The sequence below is a fragment of the Vulpes lagopus genome, chromosome 23, assembly GCF_018345385.1.
Source record: "Vulpes lagopus strain Blue_001 chromosome 23, ASM1834538v1, whole genome shotgun sequence".
NCBI classification, from domain to species: Eukaryota; Metazoa; Chordata; class Mammalia; order Carnivora; family Canidae; genus Vulpes; species Vulpes lagopus.
In genome coordinates this window covers 30,594,169-30,619,852 of record NC_054846.1, presented here as the reverse complement: position 1 = coordinate 30,619,852, position 25,684 = coordinate 30,594,169, and the positions used below count along the sequence as shown (strand labels likewise).

The 25,684-nt window shown below is 41.1% G+C and overlaps 2 protein-coding genes across 3 annotated transcripts; one reads left to right on the top strand and one right to left on the bottom strand.

The window, feature by feature from the left end:
• Positions 1-579: 579 nt before the first annotated feature.
• On the bottom strand, positions 580-2,351 carry LOC121481007 (translation initiation factor IF-2-like). Its single transcript, XM_041737981.1, has 3 exons — positions 2,261-2,351; positions 1,798-2,164; positions 580-1,286 (listed from the first exon to the last, which is right to left on the bottom strand). The coding sequence occupies exons 1-3, from the start codon at positions 2,349-2,351 to the stop codon at positions 1,214-1,216; spliced, it is 531 nt and encodes a 176-aa protein (XP_041593915.1). The 3' UTR covers positions 580-1,213.
• Positions 2,187-20,042, top strand: NUDT4 (nudix hydrolase 4). Of its 2 annotated transcripts, none has more exons than XM_041738376.1 (5): positions 2,187-2,715; positions 12,874-12,984; positions 14,201-14,245; positions 16,816-16,900; positions 17,164-20,042. In XM_041738376.1, exons 1-5 carry the CDS (start codon positions 2,617-2,619, stop codon positions 17,364-17,366), a joined length of 543 nt encoding a protein of 180 aa, XP_041594310.1. In that variant the 5' UTR covers positions 2,187-2,616; the 3' UTR covers positions 17,367-20,042. The 2 variants fall into 2 exon arrangements, with proteins under 2 accessions (XP_041594310.1, XP_041594309.1); XM_041738375.1 differs by having other exon boundaries at positions 16,813-16,900.
• Positions 20,043-25,684: the final 5,642 nt, after the last annotated feature.

Genomic DNA, 25,684 nt, shown 5'->3' with positions numbered 1-25,684 from the left:
AAAATTTCCTTTTCTCTCAGGTGTTTCTCAAATAATTGCAAAAACTAACTCAATAAATAAACTAACAAAAAAGTAGGGGGTGGTAATTTATATGATAGCATTCTTCCGTTCAAATCATTTGTTGCAAAATTCCTTTTAAAACCCTTTCCTCACAACTCCTAGCCCCTTGCAAGCACCAGCCCTCTGCATTATTCCTCTACTCCTTGAGGAAACAGAGGAGGAGAGGTCTTCAAAGAAAATTTTCTTGTTAATAATATCCTATGTTTAAACGCCTTAGAGCATTTAAATGCTTTAAAGCACTCTCAGATCCACTGTGGTCTTGTACAAGATGGTATAAATGATACCATACTTGACAGGTGAGAAAAGTTACATATAGTGATTGGTGCAGGTGAGACCTGAACTCCAGATCTTTTCAACCAAATGCAACGATCTGGAACCTGAAGCAAGTGGCCGCACACTCATGCTCACCAGTTTTCTGTGCAGTTTTTCCTCCCTTCGGTGAGTCTGTTCCAGCCATCTTCCTCTTTCCTCTTCAATTCTGATTCATGCCTCACCTCATGTAATTACTAAATGGGAAAGATTTGAGTAGACCAACATCCAATCAACCAATATTCACTGAACACAAACTAGAAGCTAGACCTTTGAAGCAGAGGGAAAGTTCATCTTTATCACCACGGTGAGATTACTCATTTTATCTGAGCCAATTATCTTATATTATTTGCATACTAGCCAAAATGGAGTCCCTAGCTGGATGTATGCAGCCCCTGCTTATAAATCTGGAAATAAACTTCAAGCAGCTTCTATAAGAAAGCTAAGGCCCCCGAAATGTCTCTGCACAGACTGATAAGATTTCCAACTGTGCCTGGTAAAATCTCGTTTCTTAAATTACTTATTCGACATCAACTTATCATACAAACTTGCATCTGCCTGGCCCTGGCGGTGAGAAGATGAAGTTAGATGCTCCCTCCACCCGACTGCAGCCACGTGGGCCTTTTCTCATTTCACCTTAACTCCTTCTCCCACGGGACCGAAGTCCTAGTTCTCTTCTGCCTTGAAAGTTCAGCAGGCTCCTGATGGCCTTAGGTCCTCCTCCTCGGGGCCTCGGCTCCGGACTTGCAGGACTGGTCGTACCTCCCTGTGAAACCCTCCACCACCTTCAATCCTATTACCTTTGGAGTGTTACTGTACTTGGGTGGTTGTTTGGTATTTGACTCTATCTGCTGCTCTCAGGTGCCTGGAAGCGCAGCAGCTGGCTTGAGACGCCGGTGCCAGGCACACAGTAGGCCCTGCAGGAACGAAAACCTTAAGAGTCACAGGCGCCTGCAACTGGGTCGGTCCGCTTCCTTACCACCTGGGGGCCTCCAGGCTCCTACCCTAACCCCCAACGACACTCACCAAATGTAAAGGCTGTTTGTCCCGAGCCCCCAGAAGGCTGGAAGCCCCCAGGGAGCAGAAATCCTATCACACTTAGTGTTGTGGCCCCACCCCTCGCTGTGCCTGCTACTAAGCATGAAACACACGGGCAAATTACTTCGCAAATATGAGCCATGGCCAGTAGTAGTGAAGACACTGTGGAGGGTGGAACAAAGTGCAAGACGTTACGCACGGCTTCAAAGAAATATTTAAGCTTGAACGGACTCACGAAAGAATACAAACGACTCCCTAACCAAAGTTTTTTTTTTTAAGGGGAAAAAAAAATAGGAAAAAGGAAATGTGCCTTCTCGCCTTCCTCTGGAAAACAAACGAAACGGCGAACGTCTTCCCTTCCCAGGCCTTCACCCTCTGGTGTCCCCGCACCTCACGGGCCAAGTCCCGGCGTCAGTCACGGCGGAGGCTGCCGGCGCTCCACGCCTCCGGGCATTTCCTGACCCGAGAGCAACTCCGGGAGGCTGCATGGCGTCAGACCGCCTCTCCGGGAGACGGTATCTCAGGTCTCCGCAGGGCAAGTAGCGGGGTTTACCGACAGGGAGGGGTCTCGGCCTCTCCTCACCCGCGGGCGTTGTGGGCCGCGCTGGGCGACAGCCCCGGCCCTCCCGCTCTGAGGGACGCCCGCGGCCGCGCGGCCGAGGCCCCGCCCCCCGCCGCCCCTCCCCCGCCGCAACGGTCCCGGCGCGCAGGCGCACGCGGGGCGGGGCGCGCGCGGGGGCGGGGCTGCGCGGGCCCCCTTAAATGGAGGGGGCGGTGGGGGCGGCGCGAAGCCTCGGCGGTGCTGCTGTCGGGACGCCGGGAGTTCTCTCAACTGTCTGTTTGCGGCGCGAGCCTCGAGCCTCGCTCTTCCCTCCGGCGGCGGCGGTGCCGGCGGCAGCGGCGGCACCAGGAGGGAGCGGAGGCGAGCGGGCGGCGGGCTCCATGGAGAGCGGCGGACGCCCGGGCAGAGGCGGCGCTTCCTCCCCGGCACCCGGGCTGCAGTGACCGGCGCTTGCGCCCTGCCCCGCGTCGAGGCGGCCGCCGGCTCCGGGACTGACCGGCCTCGCTGCCACTCGCCTCCCGACGCCCCTGTGCCCCGACTCGCCCGCGCCCCAACTCCCCGGCGGGGTGGCGGCGGCCGGGCCCCCGCGGCGGCGGCCGGAGCAGCAGCGGCAGCGGCAGCAGGAGCAGGAGCAGGAGCCCGCCTCTATGATGAAGTTCAAGCCCAACCAGACGCGGACCTATGACCGCGAGGGCTTCAAGAAGCGGGCGGCGTGCCTGTGCTTCCGGAGCGAGCAGGAGGACGAGGTGAGGGCCGCCAGCGCGCTCCGGGCCCTCCGCGGCGGGGTGCGGGGTGCGGGGCCGGGGGCGCGGGGCCGGGGCGGGGGTCCTCGCCCCTCCCCACTCGCGCGACCCTTCCTAAGGCTCCGGGGCCGGGAGGGATGAGCACCCCCTCGCTCCCTCCCTCTCTCCCTCTCTCTCTCTCCCGCCCTCCGTCCGTCCTTCCTTCCTTTCTCTGGGTTGATAGAGGAGACAAAGGGGCTGGCCCAGCCCAGGGTTCTGCTGGGCCGTCTTGAGGACCCGAGGCCGAGGCGCCTCCTGGCCCGCGGAAGGTCCCGGGCCGTGTAGGTCGCTTCTGGCGGGAGTCACCATCTTAACCCTCGAATTGAGGGTAAAGCCAGATAAACCCCGAGTGCAAACAGAGGCGGCAGAAATGGCGAGAGTGTTGCAGCCCAAGCCCTTCTGCCTCTGTTACATTTTCCTTCCACGTTACGGCAGTTTGCGGTTTCGGATTAAATCTAGGGACGTTTGTGGAGTAATAGCCAAACAGACCCCGTGCTTTAAAATAAAACCCCAGGGATCCCTGGGTGGCGCAGCGGTTTAGCGCCTGCCTTTGGCCCAGGGCGCGATCCTGGAGACCCGGGATCGAGTCCCACGTCGGGCTCCCGGTGCATGGAGCCTGCTTCTCCCTCTGCCTGTGTCTCTGCTTCTCTCTCTCTCACTGTGTGCCTATCATAAATAAATAAAATTAAAAAAAAAAATTTAAAATAAAACCCCATTCGGTCTGATTTTTTTTTTTTTTTAGATCCCACTTTTTAGTGGATCCTTTAACTCGCAAGCACTTGGGATAATCATACTTGATTTGTTTTGTTGTTTTGTTTTTTAAGGCCTCCTCTTTTAAAGTTTTCTGACTGCAGAAAGATGGCTAGTGAAAAATGGAATAACGCCAGAGGGAGAAAGATGGACTAGAGGTGGGCAAAGTTGCCATTTTCAGACCGTAATCTCTAGCTCTCAGCATATTTGTCAAGGCTTCTTTACTTTGCTGTGTTTGGCTTGACATCTGGAGGGGAGCAGCCTTCTTGTTCTAAGAGTAAGCACTCTTCTGTAATTTATCCTCCTGCATTGAGTTGATAGGCCCTTGAGGTTTTCCTGGAGAGCAGTTTTTCCTCATTTCAGTCACATTTATTTAATTTAAGAAAGGTTCACTGTTTTAAATTCGCTCTAGGCAATAATAGTTGATAGGTAGCCATGAAAATCTTTTATAGAGCATTGCCACTCCTAAAATGATTAGACAGGGAAAAAATTAACAGTCTTTCTGCTTCCATAACCAACTGTGTCCAATAAAATACCAGGCTAAAACTGGAGACGGGAATTTAATGGCTTCCTTATTGCTAATCCATGTAGTTAGGATGCATATGACCTAGTGCACACTCAGCGTAGTTCTTATGCTAACAAAAATCAAAGTGCTTCAAAATGGTGCTCTTCGAACTCTTGTCTTTATTTTTTTGAAAGGAACCAAGCCTTTTAGTGCTCCGCTAGGAGCCTTTAAGTGTTAAGACTAAAACTCAGTAAAAAAAAAAAAAAAAAAAAAAGACTAAAACTCAGAAGAAATAGGCCTAGAGGTGCCTGGGTGGTTCAGCCGTTGAGCGCCAGCCTTTGCCTCGGGGCGGGGCGTGATCCTGGAGTCCTGGGATGGAGTCCCACATAGGACCCCCTGCGTAGAGCCTGCTTCTCTCTCTGCCTCTGTATCTGCCTCTCTGTGTGTCTCATAAATAAATAAAGTCTTAAAAAAAAAAAAAAGAAGAAGAAAAAGAAATAGGTCTATGTTTGTGACCTGGGCCCACTTAGGAAAGCTTGAAAGTAGAAAGGGAAAGGGTTTTTTGTTGTTGTTTTTTGTTTTGTTTTGTTTTTAGCATTTACAGAGTAACAGTCAATAAGCATTAAGTATTTACTATTAAAAAAAAGATTCTAGAAAATCATTGAGAGAAGGCCATGTTAGGGAAAAATAAACTTTGGATATAAAAGAATATAGTCCAAAGTGATCAAGATAGGTCAGGGATCTTGTCTGGTTTCATCACTATTGTGTAATCACTTTCTTAGTTGAGGGCTTGCAATGTGCCGGGCCTGCCTGAAGACCTCTAAGTCTGTTACATTTAATCCTTTTAGCGCTGGTTTATAGGTGAAGAGACAGTTGCAAATACTTTGCCCAAATGACATCATTAGGAAGTGGTAGAGTCAGAATTCAGGATCCAGTCCCTTCTGATGCTGGGCTTTTGGCACGGAGCTCCTTAGCAATTGGGTGCACACTATTTGCTGAATGAGAGATTTTCTGAGGCTGAGCTTGGAAGCCTTTCTAGAAGTGATGACTTTGAAGTCTTGCCATAACCTGAACTTGGAATTCAGGCCTTGGGGGGGAGGGGGGAGTTCCCAGGGGAAAATATAGGAAATGGGAGGAAATTGAAATGATCTGTATTGTGTGAATGGTAAAGCCTGGAGAGTGCTTCAGATCATCATCTTAGTAGGTCAGTGCGTTATTTGTGTGCTTGGACATTGTTCCTATTGTAATAAATGCTATATTCCTAGCCTCCAGTTGAATCAAAAGACTACCGCCACTTAGATAAAATGAAGTAAGGAGCAAGCTCGGGAGTATTGGAGAAATCTTATGTAAAACTTGGTAAATCTGGTACAGTGCAGATTGAGAAACCAAATCAGAATATGCTCTAAGGGAAGGCTCTAGAATTCTAAGTAAAAGCACAGCCAACTGTAATGTGTGGTTTATCTTCTTAGGAACTGTGTTTCTGTAGTTGTGTATATTTGGGGCTCTTTGTATTATACGATAGTTACTAAATGAAACCTATTAGCTTTCCTGGACATCTTGCTGTTTTGCTATGAATTTGTTCCCACTCTGTTGATGTTACACTGGTAGCCTTCTGAGGATAGGATACAAAACACCCTGAATACACCTCTTTAGCTAATAGGTGACAATTTTTCCCCCTCCTGGGTTAACAACACCTAGGTCCTGGTTGGAAGATTTAAATGTATGCTTTATTTTAGGATGTAGTGTTTACAGAATGTAAATTGAAATAAAATAGTAATTGCTGCTGGGCCACAAAAAGTTACACAGTGCTCCAATATGGTTCTCCTTGTACTGAAGAAATTCTCAGTAGCCCATAGTTGAGAACAGATTGTTTTAGTAAAGAAGGTTGTTCTAACAGCACAGTCTATATTCTTTTGGGGATGGTTTTTTTAATATTTGCCCCTTTTTTTTGGTCCCTGTGAGGTAAATAATAAGCATTAGCATTTGTACAGGAAGAAATTAGGCAGCAGAAGTAACTTGTCCCAAGGTCACAGAAGCTGGCAGATAATTTTGAGCCCAGGTCCTTTATTTCTAAATCTCTTCATTTGATCCTCTCTCCAGCTAGTCATTTCTATAGGGAACAACTATCCTTAGTTCTGGCAGTTGGGCTTCCATACAAGCCCACAAATAAGCTCCCATAGAGTAGAGGAGATATTGTGCTTGTATAGTGAAAGAGGACAGTACGTTCACAAAAGGTATCCAAAAAAAAAAAATAGATTCTGTTGAACATATTTGCATATATGATAGTTTGAACAGTGTTGCAGAGATGGAAAGTAAGAAACATACTCTCTAGCAGGAGGATAGACAAATGACTGCTATAAAGGGAAATAAAGTAAGGGGAATGTACCATCACGTGCTCCAGGATTAAGATCCACTGAGCTGGATTTCAGTCAGTCAGAGAGGAAGGACCAAGCATCACAGAGAGCAAGCGTTGGGGCTGTAGGTTAGTTGAGCTGCAGCTTAGGATAGCATAGGACAGATAATGGTTGAAAAGAGCTCCTTGAATGTGAGGTTGAGGAGTTGCTAGGCAAGAAAGGAACACTTAGTTATGAACAAGGAACATTTACATTTTAAATGTATTCAAGCTTGAGGATGATCTGGCAGCAAAATAGGATAGAGTGCTAAAAAGAGAAATAGAAATGACTTGATTCTGGGTGGAATCCAGGCACAGTTGTGAGTGAGAAACACTAACAAAACAGTCTTAAAGACTGCCCACTACTTTTCCATTTGGACTTAACTGCACTGATTAACTTTTCAGCTCCTTAAGCCAGGGGCTGCATTCTCTACAGTCTGCTAACTGCCAAATGTGTATTAACTAAATGTCTGAATTCTACAAAGTCATGCACTAAAATTAAGCCTTGGTAGGGAAAGCAGAACTCCAAAACCAGAGCCCTAATAAAAGCAATCTTAGTAAGAAATAGTAGTACAGGTAAATCTCTACTAATGTTTGTACACTTGGAATCAATAGGCAGACTGCTTATTACTTCCGTAGAAGTCCTTTTAGATTTAAGTCCTTGAAGATACTTGCTTCAAATGGAGACCACTTTTAAAAAAATTAACTAACTATCCAAAGGCAGCCTTTTCTTTCTTTTTTTAAGATTTTATTTATTTATTCATGAGAGAGGCAGAGACTTAGAGGAAGAAGCAGGCTCCCTGCAGGGAACCCAATGCGGGACTCGATCCCAGGACCCTGGGTTATGGCCTAAGCCAGAGGCAGATGCTCAGCCACTGAGCCACCCAGGCACCCCAGCCTTACCCAAACATAAGGAAATGTCATCTATGCCTGCAGCTCTCCCAAACCTAAAGGGCTTTATGGCCACTCAACCAGCCACTTCCTTCAAGGGAAGGCCCTTTTATATAATTTGCATGTTTCAAGCTTTCAGTATATATCACTAAGGCTTTTTGTAACGTGTGAAAGAAAGCTTACCCATCACTTCATAACCTTGACATGCTAGGAGAAAATGCCATGATCAGCCCAACTTAGCATTCATCCATCTACCAATCCCGTACGGATGGTCCCTGACTTTGTTGGTTCAACTTGTGGTTTTTCAACTTTATGATGGTAGAAAAGTGATACGCATTCACTAGAACAAGTACCAAGAATTTTGAATTTTGACCTTTTTCTGAGCTAGCAAGTCTAGTTTGGGTTAAGCACATTTTTCCAAAATGAGCTGTCAGTTCTGACCCCCCTATATAGCACTGTGGCTCTAGTCCAAAAAGTAGTACTGATTTGCTTAATAAGAGCAGTAGGTAGCTGGCTAATGGATACAATAATCATTGTTGTAACTTAAGGTCTTTTATTAAAATGTGTGCATACTGGGTGTTCTAATATGCTGCTTGCTGGCCTAATTTTGGCTAAATGCCTATAATATAGTTAGCTGTGGTAGAGGTAGTTTTAACCATTCATGCATCCTGGTTCATAATAACGAAGAAAGAACAAAAACCCCAATACAGCTTCTAAATAGCTATAATTCACAAAGTAAAACTTGATTCTTTGACTTAGGGATCACTTGGGGATTCTCTGGATAGCAGTGCACTCCCCCTCCCTTCCCCCAAAAGTAGTCAGTTGTAATGACCAATTGTTCCCAGAAGCAGGCTGTGACCAAGAGCAGTTATAAGGGTAAAAGCTAAAACACAAAGGATATTGGGAGCTACTTGGTGTATAATACTAAGAATTTCAAGTAGCTGCATTATATAGACCTTGGACCGCATTTTTTAGTTTATAAGCTCTTACCACCCCCACCCCACCCCCACCCCCACCCCCAGCATGGAGGACTTAACAGGTGATACAGGATATAGAATCTACACTGTAGATTACTCCAATTCATAGACAAACCTTTGCCCCGTTAAGACTCAGGGCTGGTTCCAAATAGACCATTATTACTATACTATTAAAGTGAGAGGTACTTATATTCCAAATGCTTAAAACATTGTTTAAGAAAAAGACAAGTGGGATCCCTGGGTGGCGCAGCGGTTTGGCGCCTGCCTTTGGCCCAGGGCGTGATCCTGGAGACCCGGGATCGAATCCCACGTCAGGCTCCCAGTGCATGGAGCCTGCTTCTCCCTCTGCCTATGTCTCTGCCTCTCTCTCTCTCTCTCACTGTGTGCCTATCATAAAATAAATAAAAAATAAAATTTTAAAAAATTTAAAAAAGAAAAAGACAAGTGTGAGAGATGGCTTAACAATGATAGGAGGATGGTGGTGTATTCTGATTAATTGTTCAATACATGGAAAGGAGGGGTTGATGGTACAGTAGCAGGAAGGTGGGCAGGTTGAATCAAGGAAATGTCTTCACTTTTCACTAGCAGTAATGGCTTTGAGGTTGAGTTTGAGTAAAGTCTAATTCTGCAGCCTGGTGTGTTGGCTCACCTCCTTTTTAAAAATCTTTCCTTTGGTCTCAGCTCTGGCTTATCTGGAAGGTTGGATGTCTGCTTTCATCTCTGTCACCTTGTCAGTAATGTGGCAGACTGTCATCTTGTTGGATAGACAAAATGTAGTATACCTAGAAAGGTAGTTGAAAAGAATTTAAAACCTATGAACAACCAGGTATGGATTTTGTCAGCTATTGGTGTATCTTAACTGAATGAGATTTTATAACCTCTCTTTCTTACTTCAGTAATAATGTTTTTAGAGCATTAGTAAGCATGCTAAAGCTGTATTACAGATCTAGTAGATTGGGGATGTTGTACAAATGTTAGATGGCTTTTTCTTTTTTTAGGATACTGAATAATAATTTGTGGTTCTATATAGGTTTAGATTCTTGTAGTATGTAGGAGGGATTTTAATCTTCTTTGTCTATACTTAATGCTGTTCAGACCCAACAAACATACAAATGTGGCCTTGACCCCATTTGAACTCCAGATGAAGTACTCTGAGTAGGCAAATACTTAATGAAGAACACTGGTTTTCAAATTAGTTTCATCACCGAATTAGTTTCATCAAATTTCTTAAGCTAGTAGTGTAGATGCTGATCATTTCTATACCAGAGGTATTAATTACTCATTTATTAAATTTATTATATTTTGGAAAGATACATTTGAAGTTAATGGTTTTATCAATTAAATTTAATCATTTTGGAATGTCAAGGGACTCTTGTAATGATAAGTTCTGAAATTCTGCTAAATCATTTGTCCAAAACTATACAGACTGTTTTCATACATGAAGGGAAATGTTGAAGCATACAGGGATTCCATGTCACTGACTTCTGGAAGACATGTTTAGTCATATGTGAATGATGTCCTGTAGATGGCACATTAAAGACTTGTTTTTTTGTTTTTTGTTTTTTGTTTTTTGTTTTTTTTAAAGACTTGGTTTTAATTGGAAGCATAAGTGTTCAGAAAAGCAGACAGACTCTACTAATGAGTTTTCAACATTATTAACCTTATGTGATTTCTCTCTTCAAGAGTATCTTGAGACAAATGGGAATTATCATTGACCTAGATACATGACACTGAGTTTCATTTTTTCCAGGACTCAAGTATTACGAATATCAAGGGCTTTGAAACTCCCTGTTTACTAAATAAGGATGTACTTGTCCAGCAGTTAGGCCCTGCAGTGTCCTGTCCCATTGTGAACCTAATCAAGGAAGTTGCTTAGGAGCATAGAATTGGGTAGAAAGAATTTCATCCAGGCTGTAAAAGGTAGATTATCTGTAACCCACACGTAGTGACCAGGGAAAGAAACCTCGATCTCTGCAGTCAGAAACAGTAGTTATGATTTACTTTTCCCTTAATGTAAGACATATGCTTTTATACAGTAAGCATTTTTGTTTTAACTTAAAAACTTAATTTGCCAGTCTCAATATAACTCAAAGCTTTGGAATACCAGAGATCCTCTGTAAGCTTCCTTTTTTATAATAAGATAAAAAATGAAATCTGATTGCAGTTTCACTTTGTTTAAAGAATTTGAACTTTGAAGACTCTTACAGGCCCTTTCTGGATTTTTAAATTTCTTTTTTCCAGTGTTTTATAGTACCCTCATCTGTATTTAATTTGATAGCAGTTTTTAATAACCCACCTTTAATTAATCTTTGCAAGTCTTTTTGATAATTCCTTTCTGCCTTCGTTTCATCATTAACTCTCAATAATTATAAAACAAATACAAGTGGCAAAATTGGGAAAGGCCTAATTCTTGGTAAGCTGATTCAACTCAACTAGTGGGAAAGCAGAAGAGCTAGTAATAGCTAACAAGTGAGTGACGAGGCCAGGATTTAAGGTATTTAATTCTCATTAACCCTCAACAGCCCTACCAGGATGGGTGCTTGCCTTTACAGAGGATGACACTAGTGCACTGAAAGGTAGCCGAGCAGACCTCGTTGTGTGCACCAGGGAATGAAACACACCTTGGTTGTCATCTGTACAGTTGTAAGACATCTTCAAGTTCAAGCCAGTGTTTTCTAATTCTTGATATATTTGTTTATTCTCTTTAGTTTCTAATGTTGATATGTAAGCTCTGTTTGCTAATATTTAAGAAAGCTTAAATTTAAGGCTTACATTTCATTTTACCAAAATTGGTATATTTGGACTGGTGGTACCCTCAGTGTCAGCCATTAGTATTTCAGCTGAGATTTTATCAGCTGTTAATTTACAGTGCTTCCTCTGGATTTGTGGGGTTCTGCCAGTTTTTCATATGAAGGAATGAAGCCAATAGAAGCAACAGAGTCCAATCCGGATCAAGAATTAGAGAAATAGTGCTCAGACCCCTTGAGCGTTGATTGGTCGCTGCTCTGCGATGATGGTGTGTCCATCGGCCAAAATTTACTGCTTTTTTTTTTCAAATTGAGAGGATACCTGCCTGAAGATGTTCCCTTATCTTCCAGCTCAGTATCTTAGAGGTTTGGGGGGAAAAGTGGCAGTTGCTGAACTATTTACCGTCAGTCTGGAACTTTCTAGTTGTGGAAGGTAGAGTTCCTGGCGGCCTCACACTGGCCTCCTCAGTGGGAGGCGAATCCTGTGCTGGCTGTGAACTCTCAATGCCAGCAGTTGCTCTAGTACTAGGAAGGGAGCTGGGCAGATAGAACTACTGGTATACATGTCAAAAAAACAGTACACACATCCGGGATTAAACTCTGCTCTGGGCTGATTGATTTATCTGGTGAAAATGTTTTTGTGAAGGCAGTATACTAAGGTAATTTTGTAAATACTTTTGTTCGGGTTGGTTAAGACACCTGTTACTTCACAAACATCATTTGGTTATTTATCATAGCCTTTGTTGTTGTTTTAACTTGGGTGAATTTTAACCTAACCTAGCCCACAAATTTTCATTTATAAGATGAATATATAATTCTTATTTCAATTACTGTTAAAATAATGAAACCTCTAGGGTACTCTGTGATAATGTAGTTCTTTTAAAAAGTGTTTGCACATTTCAAAGTTAATGCGACTCTTGAGGTGTGTAGACTTTTTCTGTAAAGAGTTAGATAATAATTTAGGCTTTGTGGGCCATGCTGTCTCTGTCACAGATAGCCATCTCGGCTGGTTGCAGCCATAGGCAACACGTAAAAAAATGAATGAGGCAGGATTCTCATAAAATTTTATTTATGAACACTGGAATTTGAATTTCATAATTAAAAATATAAAAACCATTTTTAGCTCAGACTGTACAAAAACAAGCAGCTCACTCACTGTGGCTTGCCAAACTTCTTCTAGATCACAATATAGCTGCCTGTTACCAACGGAAGTGACTTTTGCTCGTTTATGTAAGTTTGGAATTATGATGGGTACCTTCTTCCATCTAATCATAAGGGTAAAAATTTTAAAAAAGGGTAAAAATAATAGAAACTTTATACTGAGTACTGGCTTTACATGAATTTCCCTATTCCTTTCTCACAGTCTTGGTTATCTTTTAAATATTCGTACATTTTATAGGTGAAGGAACAGGGTGATGTGCCTAGGGTCACATATCCTTAAATTTGGGAGAATAATAAGATTCTGTAACTCAAGAAACAGATATTACAACCACAAACCTAAGTGCATACAGCTCTGAGTGCATAAACCAGGACTGGGCTTCTATCTTTTGTTAGTCTCCAAGAATTGGAGAGCTTCACTGATTGAATCTGGTAGTTTCAGTGACTTCATTAGGTTCAGAAGGCATAGTAACATCAGCACGTGATTGTTGAATTCTGAATTCCAAAATATGGTGTGTACAAATGCTGTCAGCTGCTTTTCTGTGATAGAATGCACACCCCTCCTAATTGTAATGACATTGAAAGGCAGGTTACCTGGAAGCGCTTCCCAGCGCCATGAGTGAGAGCCTGCAGGTGGTGTTGGTGTTTCTGGCTGTGATCTCCTTGGACTTCAGGAGTGTATGGGTGTGCTCCTTCCTGCAGGTGCTGCTGGTGAGCAGCAGCCGGTACCCAGACCAGTGGATTGTCCCTGGAGGAGGAATGGAGCCAGAGGAGGAGCCCGGAGGCGCTGCCGTGAGGGAGGTTTATGAAGAGGTGAGATGACCAGTAATAGCTTGTTTGCTCTCCTTTCACACACACGGTACTTTGAGGATTTACAGTATTCTGTGTGGCACTGCTACATGCACTGAGAGGCGGCAAGGCAGGTCACTTGAGTGCTCTTTTTGATGGTCTGATAACAGCATTTTTAAGTAGGCAAGAACAACTAGCATTTTGCTAACCAGATATTTTTTCTACCTGGTAAGTTAGAGCTAAAACCAATGTAGATGTCCCCCAGAATTGTTTAACATGCAGTTTTATAACAGACAATAGCCCAGTCAGTGATCAATACTTAGTATGGTGGCCTTGTCTCAGAGCAAGGTTAATAATACACTGGAATGCGCTGCAACGATGCACAGTGACGTTAATCGTGTGCTAGAATTCTTGTTCAAATGAATAAGCAAATTGCTTTTATTTTACTCGTTTTGTCTTAAACTTCAGTAAAGTGAGATACACACATGCACAAAAGCATACTACATAGCCTGGTTATCTTATAACAGTTGATGATAGATACAATTTGGCTTTTACTCCAGGCAAAACAGCACAGGTTAAGTGCTGTAAAAGTTATTGAACAGCAGTTAGATGGGAAGCAAATGCTAATGCCCTCATTGGGGATTGTGTAGTTAGAAAGGTTTCATAGAGATGGGTCTTAAAGGATGAGTAGCTTCCTGAGGGAGGAACACGTCCTAGATAGAGGAGATAGTGGATACCATGTGTTAGTTGTGGGGTGAATTTGAATGGGCACACTGAAGCTCCCGTCAGTCGGTGGCAGTACTGGGTAAACGTAATGAGAATTCTGCAGTCGAAGGATAACAAAGAATTGCACCTCCTAAGCCATGTGAGAAAAGAAAGCAGGAAGACAGTCCTTTAAGTAAGAAGGGGATTTATCAGTTCACATAGAAAGTCTGTTTTCATTCATGAAGTTTGTCTCAAATCGGTAGAAAGTCTAACTTTTTGGTCAGTCCCAGTCATTTCTTATAAAATAAATGACAATCTGATCAGTCTGAATTTGAACATGGAATAAATTAAGGCATGTTTTATAGCAAACCCCACAGGTGGTGGATCTTGGCATAGCCAGAAAACTTCACAAAAGCAGGCTTGGTATGGGAGGACCTAGTGTACTTAGATCCAAGAGTTGAAAGAGCCAGAAAATAACTCACGTAAATTTTCTTATGAAAGGTAACAATTTTACATTTTAATCCTTTTTTAATAGGCTGGAGTCAAAGGAAAATTAGGCAGACTCCTGGGCATATTTGAGGTGAGTAACAAAAGTAATCCTGGGGCAGCCGTTTAGCGCCACCTGCAGCCCAGGTGCGATCCTGGAGACCCGGGATCGAGTCCCATTTCGGGCTTTCTGCATGGAGCCTGCTTCTCCCTCTGCCTGTGTCTCTGCCTCTCTCTCGCTCTCTCTGAATGAATAAATAAATAAATCTTAAAAAAAAAAAATTAAAAGGGCAGCCCAGGTGGCTCAGCCCTCTGCCTGTGTCTGTGCTCTCTCTCTCTCTCTCTGTGTCTCTCATGAATAAATCTTTTAAAAAATTAAAAAATTAAAAAAAAAGTAATCCTGTCAGGTAATAGAATTAACAATTCTTTCCTAATCAGCCAGATACTCTGGCAACAACGTGAGCTAGACATTCCTTTTAAGTGTCAGTAAACGGGGATCCCTGGGTGGCTCAGCAGTTTGGCGCCTGCCTTTGGCCCAGGGCGCGATCCTGGAGTCCTAGGATCAAGTCCCACGTCAGGCTCCCGGCATGGAGCCTGCTTCTCCCTCCTCCTGTGTCTCTACCTCTCTTTCTCTCTCTATGTCTATCATAAATAAATAAATAAATCTTAAAAAAAAAAAGTGTCAGTAAACAAGTACGTTATAGGGAGGAGGAAAGTAAAAGTTACTTTCCTGTGCATCAGTTTTATACAGCATTATTACAGTAGTAATTACTTTCATGTGACAGATCAGTGGAGCTGATACAGGAAGACCTATCTCTTGGTTCACTGTATACTGTTTAAGCATAGACTTTTTAGAAGGTACAGTGTCCTCAGTATCCCCTCTAAGGGCTTAGGTCTCTTGTGGATACTGCCTGGAAATGGACTCCCTGCCTTTAGCACATAACATTAGATGATAAACAAATAATGACTTTATACTTTCAGGAATATATATGAATGTTAAAAAAAAACCTCAGATATGAAGAATAGATGCTAAAAACATAGAATTCTCATGTACAATCTGTTATTACTAAAGGCAGAATGGAATTTGTGGAGAGGGAATCTGGAATTGGGAGGTAGTCTATGGAAGGTAAGGGATCATGAGATACAGGTTGTTTTCACATATCTTCATCCAGGAGTCAGACCATAGATACATGGTATACCTGACACATTGTGACTTTTTTTTTTCCTCCTTCAGGATACTACTTAAGGGTTAGTTTAGTCCTTCTGGTAGAACCATAAAATTTCATTTTTAAGGCTTTTTACACAGGGGCGCCTAGGGGGCCTGGTCAGTTAAGTAGCTGACTCTTGACTTTGGCTCAGGTTGCGTGACCTCAGGGTCATCAGGTGCTCAGCCTGGAAGTCTGCTTGGGATTTTTCTCCCTCTGCCCCTGCTCATGCTTGCTTAAACATGAGCACACTCTCACTTGCTCTCTCTTTCAATAAATAAATAAACGAACAAATTTTTTAGAAAAAGCTTTTTATGGAATTCAGAAATTGTGCAACACTTGGTAAAATTGATGACTCCTAGAATACAGTTAAGTATTAACAGTAAAGTTCTTAAGTTAATATTCAAACTTTCCCAGAATTCAGCACTTGCTTTACCCTGTTGAATAGCACCATCTCCTGGTTAAGCTGAAAAATATATTGAGAGTTTTCTGTAATGCAGAGTGGCCATGGTACAAATAGCACACTGTCAATAAGCTGGCAAGATTTTTGAAGAAAATTTCTCACATTATAAGTTTATATAACACAAGGTAATAGTATTGCCTTACAAATGCTATTTAAATTTCATAGAATCTGAACAGAAAATAGTAATCAATGTTCCTTTCCCCTTGGAAAATATAAGGGAAAATTAGAATTGTCCTGCCTGTTCACCTGGTGATTTCAGTCAGTTTGTGAACATAGCAGTTTATAGTAGTTTTAAGAACATAAATTCTTAAAAATAAGGAACAGTAATGTTTTATGTGAGAGATGCCTCTCATTTGTTGTTACCGTTCCTTACCAAAGACTTAATACGCCATTTGAATTGAGTGTATTACTCAAGTTGTTTGTGGTGGAAAAACTCTGGCAACTATCAGGCCGCCTGGCTGGCTCAGTCATTAGAGCATGCAGCTCTTGGAGTTGCATTGGGTGTACTTTAAATATATATATATATTTTTTTAAATCAGGCAATTATCTGAAGTCCTAGACTATAGTAAACAAGGCTAACTTTAATTGAATGAAAGGTGAGCCCCTTCATTTTAAAACCAACTTGTGTTTAATTCTGAATCTAGAAAAAGATAAGGTGGCAGTTTTAATATGATTAAAAATTGAGTCTGAATATTCCAGAAGTAGGCTAACCCATTCTCAACCTTGGCTGTGCATAGTTCACCTGGATGCGTTTAAACTATCAATACATATTTAATGTCTCTTAAACACATGCATTGAAATCAAAGTGTGAAAGTTTACTACGGAGAGTTAGTTGCAGCATTCTAAATGTCTTGCATTACATCAATTCCCCTCTGTGTTGGATTATACTTGCATGTGTGCCAGTCAGTACTATGCCACAACTGAATCTCTCCCCTTAAAAATGTATAATGGCTAGCTCCTGGAGATTAAAATGCTTTTATTTTTATATTCAAGCAGAACCAAGACCGAAAGCATAGAACATATGTATATGTTCTTACTGTCACTGAAATATTAGAAGATTGGGAAGATTCTGTTAATATAGGTAAGTTCCCTTTCCTTTTGCCATCTGGATTCTCTTAAGTACTACATACTTGCATACAATTTTCATCTCAAATTACTTTTGGCTACCTTTTCTAAAAGAGGATCAGTATGTATGTCCACATTTGAATTATCTTAAAAATTCTTCCCTCACTCCAAAAAAAAACCAAAGTTATCTGTGGGGGAGAGGGTGAAGGGCATTGTTAAAGTATGTGGCCTACTTTTTAAAATTGACTTTATAGTGACCAATGTCCTACTACTTTCTAGGAAGGAAGAGAGAGTGGTTCAAAGTAGAAGATGCCATCAAAGTTCTCCAGTGTCATAAGCCTGTACATGCAGAGTATCTGGAAAAACTAAAGCTGGGTTGTTCTCCAACCAATGGAAATTCCACAGTCCCTTCCCTTCCAGATAACAACACCTTGTTTGTAACTGCTGCACAGACCTCTGGGTTACCATCCAGTATAAGATAGAGAGAGCTGAGAGGACTCCCATGTGCAGTCTTTGGGGAGAAGTCTATTTTTCTTGGCAAACATCTGAATGACGCTTGCAAACTGTCTGAATTTGCCATGCAGGATTTTCAAACAATTTTGCATGTTTTTCAGATGTTTTCAAATCTTTTTTAAAAAAGTGTAAAATATTTTAATAAGCCAAAGCCATGTGGAATTTTTTTTAGATGCCTTAACTGTGCCCCCCAACCTAACCCACCCACCCCCCATTTTAGTTGTCATTTTTTTCCACAGCATTTTATTCAGTTTTTTTGTCCATTTGACGTCAGTCTGTGGTTTTTGTCAGATCAGCTTCCTTGTTGGGCATATTTTCTCTAAATTATTTTCTCATCCTAGCATTAACAGAGTCAACAAATTCTTCTGTTGTGGAAATGTACAAAAATAATTCTTGATATTAAAGAAGACTATCCATCTGAAAAATTGTTTCATAGGATCACAGTTTTAATTCATAAAGTCCAGATTTGGACTGTTTCTGTATGGTCCAATAACTATTTTGACAAAGGACCTAATTTGCTATTTTCAGGAATTTGTCAACTCGTTTGTCTAAATTTTCACAACTGATGTCTGTCATTAGCTACATGATAATGGCCAGTTACCCCCTATAACTCAGTAGTCCTTTCTTTAACACAAAGTTTAACCATATACAGTTGGTGATTTTTAGAGAGGTATTATAAGAAAGATGCATGTAGTAAATACAACAGCACGAAAAACCATATTTATGGGATTTGAGTTAGCACTAGCGAAGTCACCAATTCCCTTTATCCGTAATCTCTACACAGAATACTTGAGAACCAGAATTCCCTTGAGGTAAATTCCTTTTAAAAATAGATTTCCAGTTTTTTAATTTACTGACCCCTTTAGTTAAACTGGTTACCAGTAGTAATCACAGGATTAGAGTCTAACCTCAAATGCCCGTCAGTATGACTACATCACAGTGCAGTAAAATGACCTTTTTGCTGTTCAGCTGTTACAGATTTAGATTATTAAGCTACCTTAGAACATCTCCTCTTTTATAGGTTGCCAATAAGTACTGTTTACCCTGTAACTAACTATTGGGGCACTGGAACATACCTGAACTAAGAATTATTTTGTCCTCTTTATACTCACTTAGAATCCAGAATCCCATGGACAAACACATAGGTACCTTGTCTGACACTCCTGTACTCCAACCAGCTCAGAAATGAGACAGGAGGACAAAACCTTTGAGTAAGACATGGGGTGGGGGGCAAGTGAAAGACTCTATATGTAGACGTGAGCCTTGTAAATATTGTAACTGGTGAGTATAGAGTAGAAAGTAAGTATTGTACATTTGTTCTACAATTGTTAACCTTTAAAAATGAAATTGCTGCTAAAAAAAATAGAGTGCTGTTACTTTTGAGGAAAACTGGTGCCACTGTTTTGAAAGATCTTGTGCCATAAATGCAGCTGAACTAAATATAAATTAGTTCACAAATTAATGCTGTCAGAGGAATAAGTAGAAAAACTTTTAACCAATGACATTTCATTCTAAATTATGTAGTGTGATCAAACATGATCATCCAGAATTTTTATATTTTTTTCTTTGTACAGAGGTTATGCATCCTGGGTGTTTTTTAAAAGGAAACATTTATTATAAATCCACAGATTGACACTTTCAATCAATCTTCAATGGACTAAGGTTTTTTTTTTTTTTCCTCAGTAATCTTTGAAGTTTCTTTGAATTATATACCTTAACACAGCAGAGAAACTGGATTTTGTATATAAAACTGTCCACCTGAAATGCTGTCACAAGTACTGGGGGAGGGGGGTATCTTGTACATGATATTCTTAGAGGTAATAATGCATGAACTTTTATAAACTCTTAGACTATGTATTTGACATGTAAAATATGTACAGTATTAATGTCAGCCATCTCTTAAAAGTGAGCCTATAAATATTGTTTTTTTTTTTTTTTTTTTTTTTGGTCAAAAACATTTGGACTAAGTAGTGCCACTTGGGTCAGGATTTTCTTCAGTGCCATTTAGCAGACCAACTGTCTTTAGTCTATGCAACTAGCAAAAAATCTGTATGATGCAAAAGAGTACAGTTGTCACACTTTGAATTTCACACGAGGGATTCTTCACTTTTTCTGGAACCCAGTCTGGCAAAATTAGAGGAAAGGCCATAAGGAGATTCCTGTTAAGGAGAAAAAGTCTTCATTTTCAGGCTCAACAGCTGAATCTACTACAGATAACAAATAGTGTCTACTATCTCAGCCCTCCAAAGTTTACAGAGTGTTGGGACTCATTTGTGCTTTCTGTGGGGTAGATGGATATAATTGGGCAGCTAAATTTCAGTCCCATGTGCCTCCTAAATAAAAGAAATAACTAGGTTATAAGTTAACTTGCAGACACAAAGTAGCAGACTATCCTGAATATTTGTTTTTGGGGAGTTTTGTGTGTGTGTGTATATATATATATTTTTAATAAACAGGTGAAATTTCTCAACCAGGCACATGCCATTCAGTTTTGTCAATCAGTTGTATAAAGCAGCAGAAGGGGGTCGGGGGGAATGACTGTTGTATACTCTAAATGGCTTTGCATGGTCTCATTTGAGATAATTGGTGTAAGAATCTTGACTTTTTTTTATATTTGGAAACCAAATAAAAATGGAAATAAATTACTTTTTTTTTTTTTTAAACATAACTGAGCTTTGTCCAAATGGAAAACTTTTCTGGCATTCCACAGTAAAAACTACTCTTCCACAGATGGTCATATACATAATCTCATATTTATACACTTCCCAAATACGATCCTTACGAGTAGAATTAACTGGGTTAAAAGAAAATGTCCACCAGTAAAGTGTTGCCTTTATTCTCCCAAATGGATATTTTCTTATCAGATATCAGTCACATGGGGTCCTAGGATTGTCTTATTTATTGTTAGTTCAGCTCTTCGATAGGTTTTATTTTTAATAATTTTCAAGAGCTCTTCCAGACTTTATTCTGTAAGTACTTTGCCGTAACATGTTGCAGATAACTATATTCTACAATCACTTTATTATAGCTCTGTTGGAAAGGGTAACTGGGTAGTTACCTTGCTGTCATGTAGTTGATTCTTTCTCAAATGAAGTTTCCAACTAACACTTTAAATTCCTGCACAACAATCAACATGCCCCACATTGTTGCTCACAGCACAGAATAAGTTTCTGCCCTCAGGACAGGTGGCCCACTCAGTTAAGTATCTGACTTAAGTTCAAATTATGATCTCAGGGGCTTGGGTTCAGGCTCCAAGCTCAGCAGGAAGTCGGCTTCTCCCTCTGTCCCCCCACCCCACTTGTGTTCCAGGACGGTGACTTCTCTAGATGTTTATACATCATAAGTCTTTCGAGGTGGTAGAACTTTTTTTTAAGATTTTATTTATTCATGACAGATACAGGGAGAAGCCGGCTCCATGCAGGGAGCTGGATGTGGGACTGGATCCTGGGTCTCCAGGATCACACCCTGGGCTGAAGGCGGCGCTAAACCGCTAAGCCACCAGGCTGCCCAGAACTTAACTTCCAGGTGCCACCTTCAAAAGCAACATTTTATTTTAAAATGTGCCCCTCTCTCATCCCAAACATTTAGCATTTTATTTTACATGGAGCTGTAGAACAAACATCAGGTTGAAAAGTGATCTCTACTTCCCCCTTATTTTTAATACCTTCCTGACTAATGTATGGGCTAAATCATAACATTAAGGTGAAAAGGCCCTTAAGGCCTCTCCTGGGACATTATAGCAAAGACTCAAATTTATTCAAAGTCTTTATGCCAGAAGCCAGTCTTAAATTCCCCTAACTACTACTCTCTGGACATTGCATTTCTGGGTTATTAAATACCAGTGCCAGTATGGTAAATCTTCTCAATTTTTAATCAAATTCATTTCTTAAAAGAATATTTTGACCATTAGTGTGTTATCAAGAACCTTAAAAACATTCCTTTTGATCAAATTATTACACTAGGAATCCAAATCCGCTCCAGGAATGTGGACAAAGATTTATGTACCAAGATTAAGCAAGTAAAGTGAGACATGGAAATACCATGCTCACGCCTAAAAATCCATGTAAAGGAATATTATGCAGACACAAAATTTGACATTCAGGTCAGGTAAGGATCTGCATATAAATCAGTATGCCTTTTGGAGAAGGACTAAATACTATCTAGCAAAATGTTAAATGCATGTGAACCTTTTGCAGACAAGTTGCACAATCAAAATACTGTTAAAGCTGTACATTGCAGACTTTGTAAAACTGGTATCAATTTAAATGTTGCAAGTGGAATTACAATCAATAGATACTATATGGATACCAAAGAAATGTAATGCCACAAGTGTAAAACAACGCATTTTAAAAAGCACAACACAACTATAGAGCATTACCTGGTAAAGGTCACTTTTAAAAAAGAAACCTGTAGGATTTTTAAAAACCTATACCCTATACTATTGGGACATCTGGGTGGCTCAGCAGCTGAGCGTCTGCCTTCAGCTCAGGGCGTGATCCTAGGGTCCTGGTCCCACATTGGGCTCCCTGCAGGGAGCCTACTTCTTCTGCCTATGTCTGCCTCCCTCCCTCTCTCTCATGAATAAACAAAATCTTTAAAAATAAAAAAACCTGTAGAATATTAAAATTAGCATTCGAAGAAATTTTCAGTGTGGACACGTTCAATCTTGCATAGAAAAAGTGGGCTTGATAAATGCTCGATCTGCATACTATCAAAATATGTACATATTAACGGGGGGGGGGAAGAAACCTACACCATCACTTTAAGGGGGGGGGGGCACAGTATTTGGTTCTAATACAAGAGCAGTGAATAATCAATCACAGCCAAAGGGTTCAAGGGCATAAAAGCCTACAATCCAAACCTTAACCCCCACCTGTCTTTGTACAGCTCACACGCTTAGAACTTTCAGTGGTTGAACATATTTTGTGAAATGTGAAAATTCAAGTTTTAAAATAGCACAGCACGTCCCACCATTTAAAACTGTCTATGGATGTTTTCTCACCAACAGTGGCAGAGCTGAGTAACTTGGGACAGACCCATGACCACAAAGCCCCAAATATTTAGTTTTAGAAGGGGGAAGGAAAAAGAAAAGACTTTGGCCTTATTCATTCCCTTGGTTACTCATAGTCCTAATGCATGCTGCCAAAACAAGGAAGACAGTACCAAGTTCAAATCTAGTGCAACCAACCTACCCTATCTAGACTGCTTTTGACAAGTCTAGTCTATTCATGAATTTAAACCAGAATACTTTGTAAACTTGCTAGATAATGAAATTTAATTGGGATTTACTAATCTAGATCATGGAACTTTCAAACAGGTCATTTGGTGGGTAAGAATGGATCAGAGCATGTAAAAAGGAAACCTGCTAGTTACTGTCTATAAATGAGGTGAGGTTATCAATCTTTTCTTTAATGAGCACCACAAAATGTACTTCTAAATGACGAAACTTCATTTGTAGGGGCGCCTGGGTGGCTCAACTAGTTAACCATATGCCTTGGTCTCGGGCCATGATCGCAAGGGTCCTGGAATCTGGCCCTGCATCGCATTGGGCTCCTTGCTCAGCAGGGGGTCTGGTTCTCCCTCTTCATCTGCTCCTACGCCTGCTTGTTCTCTTTCTCAGATAAAAATCTTTAAAAAGAGCTTTCAATTGTTGCTCTGCTGCAAGACAATAAGCAAGGTCAAAATAGTCTATTACTCTGCCAAGTCAGTAGAGGGTTGCTTGGCTGTGTAGCAAGTCTACATTCACACACCTGAAATGGCACAACAGGCACAGATGAAATGAGACCTGCTGAAGGATGGCAAAGATGTAACAGGGGAGAGAGGACAGGAACCGGAACTCTTCATGTGGAATGCTGCACTTAACAGGAAAAACTGTTGCCGAACTCCTAGTTTTGTAGCCAATGGGAACTTACCCAATTTGTAACAAAGCTGTAGCAAACCTAACTCCTGGAACAATCCTCCCAATTTCCAACATCAGTGAGAAATGGAAATTAACACAGGGGCATACAGTTAAGGAAACAAAATATCACCAAGCTGGGTGGAAGATTACAGATTTTTATTCTTTGTATTTCTTTCAAGTTATTACATTCAACATGTTTTGCTTTTGTGATCATTAAATCATTTAAAAAATAAACCCCTGAAATAATTCCTTAAACTAAGCAGCATGCTAAACAGCTAAATGTTACCCCCAGCCCAAAAATACATTATTCCAATGAGATATTACACTTTTCTTAAATCTATTCATGAATTAGCTGCCCTATAATCATGGCATATTGGGGGGGGCAGGGGGCCAGCTTTTCCAAATAAGGCTACTTTGTTAAAACCTTTGCTACAACAACTAACAAAAACTGATATGGCTAGAATAGCCAAAAAAGATTCCTGAACCATCAAATAGAAAAATAAAGCCAATTTCTATCATTCCTACGACACCGCTAGTTACATCTCGCTAACACTGTGTTTATGGTGTCTTGCAGGATACTAGATTTCCTCCCGTACTCTCCTTGAACGGTGCTAAACCATAGCACCTTGTGGCTTGTTTACATATCGATTTGTATTTAAGCTCATTTTCAAATGCTTCTGAAATTTTGTATTAAAGTGTATTCTTGGTCTAGAGCAGGGTTTAAGTTCTACACATTTCAGATCTAAGATCTTATTAGGCAGGACCAAGAGAAAATACTGTGGGAACAAATCAAAACAAAGTAGACTACAACAAAACAGAAAATCAAATGAACAACATAAAGCTCCTGTCAGTGCCTCAGGATTTCAGAAAAGCTAATGGGATGAACACATTTTCAAGAAGCCACTTACACATTCAGATTCTTTTCCTCTCTCCCAGGGCTTTTTTGCACCTGCTGTTCCTCCTGCTCAGAGGTGTTCATCAGGCTTGAATCCAGAAAAGCAGCCATTCCCAAATACTTCCTTCCCTTCTCCATGACAGAGCTGCAACTGCAGTTTGTCCATGCCCCTCCCCCACTAGAAGGTCCGCAGGAAAGGCTAATCTCACTCACCTGGTCATCCCCAAGTGGTACAGTGTTGGGTACATAGAATACTTTCATTTGTCAAATTGTTTCCTAAGCTTAAGGGTTATAAAATCAAAAGCTATAAGGGAAAAGGACTACATAAAGGAGCATGTGGGCTGGAAGGGGACTCAAGCCACCTGGAGAGTCCCTGAACGAGGAGAGGGTGACAAGCTTTTATTCAGGCCCTGCGACCCAGCTCCTCCCAGAAGGTGCTATGCACTAAGACTGGTCACGTCTGCAGTTGCCAGGTCTTCAGATGATTTAAGTTACCAGAATTCTGTAACTTTTTTAAGTGAATCTCCTGATTTTTAAAAATGTTGGCACTGAATACAAAATGTTTTAACCAAATCACACTGTGTGGACCAGGGAAAATGGGCCCAAAAGCCAAAGATCACTGCCAGTTTTTGAAATTACCCTGGACTCTCCCAGAGCCCCTTTACTCCTAAGCAAGTTCAGTCAACAAACTGGCCCACCAACCGATGGGTTGAGAAAGAGTCTTATCAAAACAATGGGGACTCTTAAACTTAGAAAGGAAAAAACAGGATGCCATAAAATCAGGAATTCACGTATTTGAAACAAAAACAGTGAGTTATTCCGTTTTAGTACTTCTAGAACTCAAATTCAGTAGACATCAAAGTCTTATTCTAGACATTTTTGTGGTACAGTGGATTTAAATCTGGAATTTTAGGACTTAGAATACTAAATGATCATCACAGGTAGTGCCACCTGCACTGAATAAAGCTGATCTCTACTGAACTGCTTGAGCGTTCATTTGGGCCCCAGAATGCAACTCAGTTCCCTTGGTTACAAGACACCCTCTACAGCACAAGAATTGTTATAAATGACAACTGCTCTTAAGAGCTTTAAATTTACAACATTAAGGTGATGAACAATTTTATTCTGAATTAAACTAACATTTGTTTCCAAGCAATGCATTTATTTGAAGGATACCAGTTACCAGTCATCAAAAACTTTCATATGTTGAAAATGTAATTTAATAGGTAATTCTTCATCTTACATAGGAGCACAATAAAATAATATACCACATTCTGAAGGAACTCCAGAAGTTATGAGAATCAAGAGTGGGGTAAATTCCGATGGGCTACCAATATCCATTACCTTAAACTGCAAGAGACAAAACTTCCAACCCACAGGTTAACATGTAATGTACATCCTTATGACTGGCTACACTGATGACTTACAAATGACAAGGACCAGGAATTCGATATGGAGAAGGTGAGGAAAGAACAGTTTTTTGAGGAGAGCAA

Bases quoted from the DNA above. Each gene is read 5' to 3' on its own strand.
- LOC121481007 (XM_041737981.1), bottom strand. From the start codon at position 2,351: ATGGAGCCCGCCGCCCGCTCGCCTCCGCTCCCTCCTGGTGCCGCCGCT. The intron at 2,165-2,260 runs GCTCGCGCCGCA...CCTCCATTTAAG, and splicing joins AGGGAAGAGCGAGGCTCGAG to GGGGCCCGCGCAGCCCCGCC. The intron at 1,287-1,797 runs GTGCGGGGACAC...TCGTTCCTGCAG, and splicing joins GCCGGGACTTGGCCCGTGAG to GGCCTACTGTGTGCCTGGCA.
- NUDT4 (XM_041738375.1), top strand. From the start codon at position 2,617: ATGATGAAGTTCAAGCCCAACCAGACGCGGACCTATGACCGCGAGGGC. The intron at 2,716-12,873 runs GTGAGGGCCGCC...TCCTTCCTGCAG, and splicing joins GGAGCGAGCAGGAGGACGAG to GTGCTGCTGGTGAGCAGCAG. The intron at 12,985-14,200 runs GTGAGATGACCA...CTTTTTTAATAG, and splicing joins TGAGGGAGGTTTATGAAGAG to GCTGGAGTCAAAGGAAAATT.